Source organism: Danio rerio, chromosome 1, assembly GCF_049306965.1.
Source record: "Danio rerio strain Tuebingen ecotype United States chromosome 1, GRCz12tu, whole genome shotgun sequence".
NCBI classification, from domain to species: Eukaryota; Metazoa; Chordata; class Actinopteri; order Cypriniformes; family Danionidae; genus Danio; species Danio rerio.
The window spans coordinates 44,370,343-44,381,035 of NC_133176.1; the positions used below are offsets into that span (position 1 = coordinate 44,370,343).

Here is a 10,693-nt window from a genome sequence, read left to right on the forward strand (position 1 = left end):
CATGACTGACTACCATTTAATCACTTCAGATTTTTCCACAGCAATAGAGTCACATTGTGTACTAACCTAAAGAAACATTGCGAAACTAAACTAAATGTTAGGATGAGAAGCGTAAAAAGCTACTGAAACTGGTTTTGAAGAACAACCCAACAGGCTGACCCTTTTTGTGTGCACTTCTTGGGAGATGATTTCAAGGAAGTTGATTTTTATTTATATACTTCAAAAGACTAATAAAGAGACAGAGAGGGAAAAAATAGAGGCTCATATGACCATACTGACATCAGCACAGCCTAAAGCTCATTTTTACATCACCGAAGAGTGAATAGTACATTAAAGTACCACACTTTGCTCTTTTATTATTATTATTTTGTATTGTTACACATCATATTTGTACATATTGATTTATTGACTCTATTAGTGTCCTATTTGTACTTTACTCTTGCTTTTGTTTCTTTTTCTCTTGCTAAGGTGCAGTTGTGTCAGGCTGTGAGGTTGAGATAACATCATGGATTCCTGCAGGGATGTACTGTGCGCTATACAGACCTCTTAGACTTATCAGGGAGGAGCTCTGAGAAGCTTTCTTTCCTGTTTACTTCATCCGTGAAGAGCGGATGACAAACCATACCAAGAAATGTCACTGTAAAAACATCATCTATCTGTTTATCTGTTTCGTTCTCATTGCAAAACCATCTCTCTCTCCCTCTGTAAAACTACATGGTCGAATTCAGATCTCCCAGTAAGATTACAACCCAGTCACAGCATAGACGTGCTCGCATAATCAAAACCGTAAACATATCACATCTTTACGACAAAACAATGCTGCACAAGGGTGGTTAAGTGTACTTTTGGATTCAGATGAAAGTTTGGCTTTTGACATCATGATTTCTCTGTACTGCTCTCCTCAAGTCGAGACATGACTTCTGAGGAATTGTCCATGCGTAACTCTCAGTTGAAATGCAGAACATTTCTTACATAAGCTGTGAGAAAACAATATGTAGAAAATCAGAAATGGTACTGGCAATTTTCTGCCAATGAATTCATATTAGCATATTTCATGTTGATATTTATATATTGATCAAATAAAATAAAATATATTATAGTACACTAAAATAAAATATACTTTTTCAAATATTACCTAAGTGATAATTAAAAAAACAAGGAAGTTTTCACAGTGTTTCCTATAATATTTTTTCTTCTGGAAAACATTTTTAAGCAGTTTTTAAAACTATTTTAGAGTCAGAATTATTAGCCCCCCCTGTTTATTTTCTTCCCCAATTTCTGTTTAACGGCAAGACGATTTCTTCAACACATTTCTAAACATATTAGTTTTAATAACTCATTTCTAATAACTGCTTTATTGGATCTTTGCCATGATGACAGTAAATAATATTTGACAGGATATTTTTCAAGACACTTATATACAGCTTAAAGTGACATTTAAAGGCTTAACTGGGTTAATTAAGTTAATTAGACAGGACAGAGTAATTAGGCAGGTTATTTTATAACAATAGTTTGTTCTGTAGACTATCGAAAAAAAAAAATATATAGCCTAAAGGGGCTTATAATTTTGACCTTAAAATGTTTTTAAAAAATTAAAACCTGCTTTTATCCAAGGCGAAATAAACAGATAAGACTTTATCTAGAAGAAAAAATATTATCAGACATACTGTGAACATTTTCTTGGTCTGTTAAACATAATTTGGTAAATATTTAAAAAAGAAAAACAATACAAAGGAGGGCTAATAATTTTGACTTCTGACTTTTTTCTGAAAACTGTATATTTTTGACCACTACATTAAATATCTTAATTTGCATAGTTAGTCTTAAAGTTATAATAGTTAAATAAAGCATATTAAGCTAAATAGTATCTCACAAAATAACTAGAAAAATATTATGCAATTTCACAAAATAAATTAGTTATTAGAAAATGTTAAGTAAACTATTGTTTAAAAGTTATGTTGAGAAAAAAAAATTCTCTATGTTAAGCAAAAAAAAAAAAAAAAAAGAATTACAATTTCTCAGGTGAGCTAATAATTTTGACTTCAACTATTTACACACAGACAGACCCCAAGGGATGCTCAAGCACTGGTCATGTATTTAATTATAATTAATGTTAGCCTTTTTAAATAAGATAAAGTTTTACACGATAAGAAAAAGGCAAAATGTGTTTTTTAAGTAGCAAAAATGTCATGCTCAGGACACCACCTTCACTTTAATTGGGGCAAGGAAAAACCCCGCACATACTACTCAGCATAATTGAGTACTCCTCATTTTGAAAATGAATATTAAAATAGGCAATGTATTTTGATGCATTTAAACAAAACAGATTTATTAAACAGATACACTTATTAAAATGATATTTCAGTCACCAAACATATTTAGAAACTGAAAGAAAATACTATTAAATTCAAGCTAAATATCGCTAAAATAATTTTACAACATACAAAATTTAAACTAAATTTTTCTTTTTTTTTTCTTTTTTGCTTTTTCCTTTTTTATGTATTTAACATTTTTCTATAACATATCAATTTTGGTGTTCTAGTTTTTGGACTGCTATCATAAATTATCTTCTTAGATAAGCTCCAGATTTGGCTTCTGTACTGACTAATCTAATGTATATGGACAAAAACAATACTGCATAGCTTTCTTTTAAAAAATATGAATTCAAAAAGGATTTGTGAGGGGTGTACTCAAATATGTTTAAATATACTCAAATATACACTGTATGCCATTAATAAGTCATTTAGTGGTTTATATAACAAAAAACATATATTTTAGGCCATATTCAGAACAGGTATCATTTTAATGACATATCAAAGACAATTTCAAAATTAAAGTCTAACCACAAAATACTAATTGCAAATGTTTATGCTTCACTTTCATTTAAACCATTAAGTTTTGCCCATTTGTCAGCAAGAAGTCTTTAATAAATAAAATTACGAAAAAATTTAGTATGATCGCATTTTGTTTTATATAATTCAGTCAGTACAGGTAAGAATACTCAACTATTTCTGTTACACTGAATGACAGTGAAACCTATATTTTGATTTGTATCTTCACAAATGTTCGCAAGAGATATTTGACCTGCATTTAATATGCTTTCCATGTATGTAATAAAAACACATTTGTTAGCAGACTAGTTCATCATTTTAACTATAAACAATAAAAAAAATTATAGATAAAAATGGACAACTTTAATATATATATATATATTATTAATTGAAACCAAATCATGTTTGTGTAATGCAAATTATAAAATAAAAAAATTTAACATAAAATAATAAATAAAGCGTTCACATTTGCCAACTTTTAACATGCATGCCAACTTTAAACCATTAACATGTATTTATTCATAAATGAAAATGTCCTATCCAAATGGACGAAGGAAATAAATCCTCACACTGCAACAGGGTATTCAACCTGTATTTGACACAAACACAGCGGAACAGCGCCGCCTGTTGGTGAGCACGAGACTGACCTATATGACCCGATGCGGATGCCAAGCAGACAAGAGTTTAAACTACTAAATTATTTTTTTCAGGCTGAAAAAATTCAGTCGACTTCTGCTCATCAATTGGTATTTTATTTATATATTTAATAACAAACGTAGTCCTTTGTTTTAAATACAACATGCCATCGTTAATGAAGCTAATTTATCAGCCTTGTTAGGATTGACTGTACACTATTAAAACTCGTGCAGCCATGATACCTCACACCTCTTCATCGGTCATGGCCGCTGCCACCTGTGTGAGACTCACGTGGCAGGGTTGCCATGTCAACAGCGCTCACCTAGAATGCTCCCAGATTAATATGCAGGCCAAGAGATACTGGATCACCTTTGCGACTACATTTCAACCCTAATTAAACAACGTTTAGAGTGATTATGAGTGCTGTTTTTTACTACCTAATTAACCAAGAGCATACATGGAATTATCTCATTTTAAATATTAAGATAGATAAAAATGTGATTGAATACTACAGCGACAAATACCATCACTTCCCCTTTATAAAAAAATATTTTAAACATAAAAATAGATGCTGCTGTCAACATTATCTGGTGCTTGAATGAAATGAACTGAATGACCAATCCCTGAAGAAATGAAGCCAGACCACTGATGTCTTACTGTATTTAGCAGACCTTGAAGCCATTGTCAAAGCACAGATGATGCATATAACAGCTATATTACTATTCTGGGAAATCCAATCAGTGTTGTCTGTTTTGCTGCTTTGGGCCTGTGGACATTTTTGGCTCCTGTGGAGTGGTTCTGGCTTAACTCATTTCCTACAAACGCGAAGGAGTTTCTAATCTAAATAGGCAGACATGTGGTCAATTGTACATGCAGCCTGGCAGAAATAAATAGATATTAACACTTGTTTTTCATTTTGATTGAATAAAGTCCATACAATAGTCTTCTATGTGAATAAATTTCACACTTAGGTCATTTCAAAATTAATATTATGTTTAGAACAGAGATTTGGCTAATGAATACTTTTTGTAGGTTAACAGGCCTTGGTACTTCTTTCTTTTCATTGTCTTAGAAGGGGGCATTTCAATTTTCCATTTAATCTGGTTTGGGACAGCATAAATTGATGATGACAAGCTTTCCTATATTTGTTGAACTATTTCTGAACGTATCCGGCTTAAATTAGTTTTAGTGGTTTGACATCTACTGGCCAAATTCAATACTTGAATAAACAGAGTGAATATGAGGGAGCAGAGCAAGCACTCTCAGTCATTTGAACTGAAAATTTTCCACTGGGAGAATGATACCAACTCAGCTTTGTACCTCAATCTTCTCATCTCAGGGTCAGTTTTAGCACGTTCCCTCCAAGCATGAAGAAGCAGTGAAAGCTGCAAATGGGAATGAGGTATTTTCAGCCTAGGTACGTATGTCACCTACCTGACAGAATTCTTTTTGACAGAGAGGTGTTTGTGCATTGATGGTGCAAAACTATTGCAGATTAAACTATAACAGAATAAAATACAAGAGCAAAGTTGGAGTGAAACTTTGCAATTTGTTTTTTTTTTAGAGAAAGTCTGGTGGAAAGGTACATTTGGTGCGTTTAAAAACAGCAGGGTAAAGGATCAGGTTATGCCTGTTAATAAGAAAAAGACGACAACGTGGTCTATATTCCAGGCACATTTGTTTCCCAGCAAGCATTTATTGTTTTTAAAAGAGGTCTAATAGATGTTTAAGAATAGGCGAAATCAAGACTAGTCATTCAATAAACACAAATTAATAACTACACATATAAAGTCTACTTGACAACTAGTCTAATTTTGGGTTATTCTTAGATATCAATTAGATTTTCACTGACAGCCCATGTTTAGCCTTGTTTTAGCCAAGCTGGCTACGTTTTGACGTCTATTAGACATCTATAAAACACAAAACTATTTGCTGGGTTATGCTTGCAAGGACATTTTACGCAAACAACAAAGATTTGAACAACACACTCGCTAGCTGATTAACAAGTTTTCTGCAATGGGATCACATTTAAAATCAGTACCCACTCATTCTACCTAATCCCTAAGGTTCAGTGTTGTAAAAACAAATGCATTTTAATTTGCAGTTAAGAATGAAGAAGGCTAACAGATTGTAATCTCAAACAAATTGTTCTCAAATCTTGCAATGGTGACTTGATTGATTATCTTACCTTTTTTTCTGAATCTTTAGCTCTTCTGACATTGTTCGATTGTTGTGAATGCTCTCGTAGGTTCTTCTCCCCAAACAGCTTCTTAGCCCACTCATCCTTCTGTGCATGAAGCCGGTGAGGCTGTGAGGCGATTTCGCCTGCAGCACGGTACCGGTCAGCTGGAATCTTGCTCATCGGTGGTGGCAGGGTGCTACAGTTAGCACTGGACCATCCGTCTGTGGACTCTGCATAAGACTCCTGATCACTGCTGTGTCCCTGACGCCAATCCCTCAGGACGTGAACTGGCAGCCAGCGCTGGCCTGATGCCCCTGCCGCTTTCTTGCCATGAGCAGAATAGTGTGAGCGCGAAGGAAGGCCTGACACATCCAGCCGTGAGGAGGAGTTTAGATGCCTGCCAGAAAGCAGAGGTGGGTCTCCATGGGAATGTGGATGGGGCTGAGGGTGATCCACAAACTGCTCATGCCGAAATCCGTTACGATGTGAGATCGGTGGCGGAGGAGGTGGTGGCGGAAGACCTCCTATGGCACCCTGGCAAAAAGATCCCATAGGGTTTTCCCAAGGTCCTGTAGGAACATGTCGACTAGGATTTGCACCCAAGTCCACCAAGAGGACTCGGTTGTTCTTTTCCTCTGGCAAGAAGTTCCCAATGCCGCTGTCACTGTTGCTGCTTGTGCTGTTGTTCTGCTGAGCATCTAAGTCACCATCAAGGAAAGCTCGAGCTCGCATACCCTCTATGGATTCTCCCATGTCACGATACAGAACAGACACAAACTGTAGAAGTGGCTGAGAAGTCGGTGGGAACTCCAAGCAGCCACCAGTATCTGGGTCTGGAGTGCAGTCAAAGCCAAAGCGTCGGGCAATACCCTGGTGGATTTTATGATGACAGAGTTCCGGGTCTACAATGAAGACATGACAAGATGTCCGTAAGCCTTGCTCCTCCTCACCATGCCTATACATGCGGTGGTCATTTGTTGCTTGCATGGTGACAAGGCCAAAAAAGCGGCGGTCGTCTGGACACACAGCACTGAAGGCTAACTTCTCTGCAGGGTAAGTTGCTAGAACAGCACCTCGGTCATTGCATAGTTGCACACAATCATGCATGACTTTAAGCAAAACCAACGAGTGCACTTTTTGTTCGGCACGTAGACGTCGCATACAGCCACGTATTGCCTGCAGGCTGTCACTTTCTAAATTGGCACTTGTTGAAGCTAATTCAATAGATCCCAAGTAACCCACAATCATCCCAACATTGAGTATTCCTGCAGAGTCTGCAGTTTGCAACAGGGCAAATTCATCTTGCGGTTCAAACATATCAACAAACACAGAGTCGTCATTGAGCACTTTGGCCATCTCTTCCTCAGTGAGCAAGTTGGGATCACTTTTTTGGGTGTTGACGCTCACATAAGGGAATTCTGGCTCTGAGACAGCCCTTGGTTTGGAAGCAGAGGCACAAGCAACTGCTCTTTCTGAGCTGCTGGATGAGTGGCTCGAATTTTCAAAGATCATGTTGAAGATCCCACCAGACTGCATCTCTGCTACAACACGTTCTGCACGGTTTATGCCTAGTGTCTTTGAGTCCATCTTTGGCCTCAGCCAGTGGCTCTTGTGGTCATGGAACTCCAGTTCTTCATCACTTGAACACGAATCAACGTGGCCGTTTTTATGACTGCCTTCGGCAATGACTAAGTGTAGGACACCTGTGCAGCGGCCAATCAGCTTAACAACATCCTCATGAGAAGCTTTGGACACATTAATGTCATTCACACTCAGGATCTGATCTCCAGAGCGAAGGCCCACATAATCAGCTGGACTACCCTTAAGGATGCAATTCAGAACACATGGAGACTGACCAGAGAGTGTGAAGCCATAGCCTGTTCTCCCCCTTGCAACCTCCACTCCTCTAATGCGAGCAGATGGCTGGGCATTTACACGCCTCCTGCCTTGTTCTGATTGCCTGAACATCCTTCTTTGGCTCTCTGTTTAGCTCTTTTTTGAAACAGGCTTCACAAATACAGAGATGGAGAGCTTAATGATATCATCCTTTCAGTTCCAGAGCTCCAGCCTAAGGAACTAACATGGTGAATGCTTGAATATTCACAGTACACCTTTACAAGAAAAAAGGAAGAAAGGTTTTGGATTAACTAATGCACAGACATATTAGCGACAAATTTAAACACAAAGAAAAATTTATGATGTAACACTTTCAGTACACGTTTACAAGAAAAAAGGAGAATAGTTTTGATTAACTAATCCACAGGCAAATAACTACAAATTTAAGGACAACCAAAATTCTATGATTTAATAATTTTAGTATTAGGACTGGGCGATAAAAACGATATCGGTATTTATTGACCGAACACTACTGTCAATATTGATAAAAAAAATATTTGATATGTAGTTTTGTTATGAAGCACCATAGTTTTATTTAAATGTGGCTTAAGGTTTAAGTTTGTAATGTCATTTCCAATGGAGGCGTGCAACTTGCATGACTCGAAATGCACAAACAACTACAGAATGCACATGTTGTGCAAGTATGCATTTTCCAAGCCCCTAGTTGAAAACATCGGAACTTTTTCGAATGCGTCAAGTGGACCGTGATTTATGCAAGTACAACTAACCAAATCTACCAATCTGCTTCACAGTTTGTATGGAATATACACACTTTAGCAGTAATGGTAAATGTTAGACTAATTACCTAAGAAAAACACAGCACATCCAAACACTGCAGTGCTTTTTACTTTTCTCCATAAACCTGTCATCCTCTGAGAAAACGATTGATGGTCGCTTGGTTAAGAGAGACGCCAGAGGAGCCCATTGTAATGGTCAAGGAAACCACATGCTCGTGCTTGCCACTTCAGGTCAGAATACCAACACATGTGAAAATGAGTGCCGTGGCTAGCAGCAGTGTGGGGATTGTAAATAAAAAAGGATGTAAGGATGTCGTCAGAGTGACTTTTTGGTTTCTTTTTTTGTGGACCCCAGCCATTAGCACCCCAACTGAAAGAATTTTTGGCATGGGGTAATGTAGTCATTTAACTTCACAATTTGTTATGTTGCAATATGTATTTGAATAATATATAAAAGTTTATTTTGTTATAAAGAGATCAGATATTTAGTTTAAATATTTTTGCTTTTGACTATTAAAACTATTTGACTCAGTAATGTGGGTAAATTAAAATAAAGTTTATAAATAGAAAAATCCTAACAGTTCCTAAACGAATTGGCAAAAAAATATTCAAATTATCGACAGCGAATGATAAACATGAGATAGTGATATTTTTTTGCAATATCACCCAGCCCTATTTAGTAGTTTATTACACCTTATTTTATTACTTTAAATATAGTTTCATGCAAATAATATATGAAATCAATGTGACAACAGTGATTAGATTTCCAAATAATTCATGAAATAAAGAGCTTATCAAGTTTATTAGACCAGTTTTAGTAAAATGTATATAAAAATGTTTAGAAGCATGTAGCAAACTGAAATAACTGTAAAATGAATTTCCATCTTTTAATAAATGGCCATAACTACTATTTTCACACAAAAACATTAATTTCCAAAAATCATGAATGACAACAATTAGATTTCAGTATTAGACATATTACTGTTGCTAAAGAGCTCACATATATACTGTCGAGTTAACTATAAAAGAAACAAAAATTATTTTGGTATCCAGAAAATACAGTTAGTTTAGGCCAGCTGTGGTCTGGTTAATAATTTTGTTACACACATATTGAGACGTTATGTTTCCCAATATGTTTTTGACACCTGAATATCCTCTTTTGTCACTGACTACCATAACTTGGGTTAATTACAATGTGTGATAACATTACAACATTTTGGCACCTGAGCAGATTAAACAACACGCGCTTTTGTGGACCATTAACGTGCCGCGCGATTTTAAAAGTTACTGAAGAGTGAGATAAGTTGGGTGGAGTAAGCATTTTATAGAAACGGACAGAATATATAAACTCACATATTTATCAGTGCTTGTCATCGATTATTTGTCCTTATTCTTCTCATACAGATGCCAAGAAGACGAGAAGACTCATCCGCTCTTGCTACCCCTCCCGCCTTCTTTTTCCCTATTGTTGGAATGCCCACGCGTCAACGTGTGTAACCATGACAATTGAACTGTCAATAGCCATTTCCCCTCGTTCATTGGTTACCACAGCTGTCAGTCATCTTCACATCGACCCAAAAACCCAGTTTGACCAAGACACGACAACTAACCACAAAAAGTTATGCTACAGGTGTCAAAAACATCAAGAGCGAAAAAAAAACTAAAAGTAAAGTAAGATAACGTAAATATCTTCGCAGTCTTCACCGTACTCGTGAATTTAATATTTTATAACGGATGTGTGTCGAGCTGCTTCGGTATTGGTTTTCGCGAAGAACAGCTGGCCAGTGAGTAACTAACGGTATTAAATTATCGGCATCAGTCTGTAGATACTGACTGAAGTAACATATATTCACACAACACTTAATTATAAGATATAAAACGACAACTTCATATAGATAAACATAATATCAAATAACAAAATCATTTACCTATAGGCCGAAAGTTCTAATACCCGCAAAGGCACAAGAAATTCCCATGGCTACATTGCTAACATTAGCCGCCACTTCCCAAAAACTTTCCTGTGAGGAAGAAATAAGACATTTCGAGCATTACAATAGAGAAAATCTTAGATAGTTATAGATTGTTATGCGTTAAGTAGTTTGGTGCTCTTACTTGTGACGGATGTGTCCAAACGTGATGTGAAGTTTAATGACATGGTAACCTTAGTGCTGCATAAGGAGTAAACAAAAGGAGAGGGCAGCTGGTGTGTGGACAGCAGCAGCAGGAGGAGGAGGAATCTACATCTCAGGGAGGTTTTTCTTCTTAAAGGACAGCACCAGTATATGACTTTTCTTAACACGACAATGGATTTTGATATATAATTTAGTTAATCCCCAAAATTTTATATAAAAATAGAATGATGAAGTAAAAGTACCAGCCAAGTTCACACTAGATACACCGTTTTAAGTAAT

The 10,693-nt window shown here is 36.2% G+C and overlaps 1 protein-coding gene across 6 annotated transcripts in view; it reads right to left on the reverse strand.

Annotated features, from left to right (window-relative positions):
• rgs12b (regulator of G protein signaling 12b) overlaps window positions 1-10,491 on the reverse strand; it is an 89,457-nt gene extending 78,966 nt beyond the window's left edge. For 4 of the 6 annotated variants that reach the window (XR_012389181.1, XM_073920558.1, XM_005160017.5 and 1 more), the window contains exons 1-3: window positions 10,395-10,491; window positions 10,211-10,300; window positions 5,656-7,760 (exon numbers count right to left, since the gene is read on the reverse strand). Coding sequence is in view for 5 of the 6 variants with exons in the window: in XM_073920558.1 (XP_073776659.1) it covers window positions 5,656-7,617 (1,962 nt within the window). In the remaining variant the exon portion in view is untranslated. 6 annotated transcript variants of the gene reach the window in all.
• Between the last annotated feature and the right edge of the window lie 202 nt (window positions 10,492-10,693).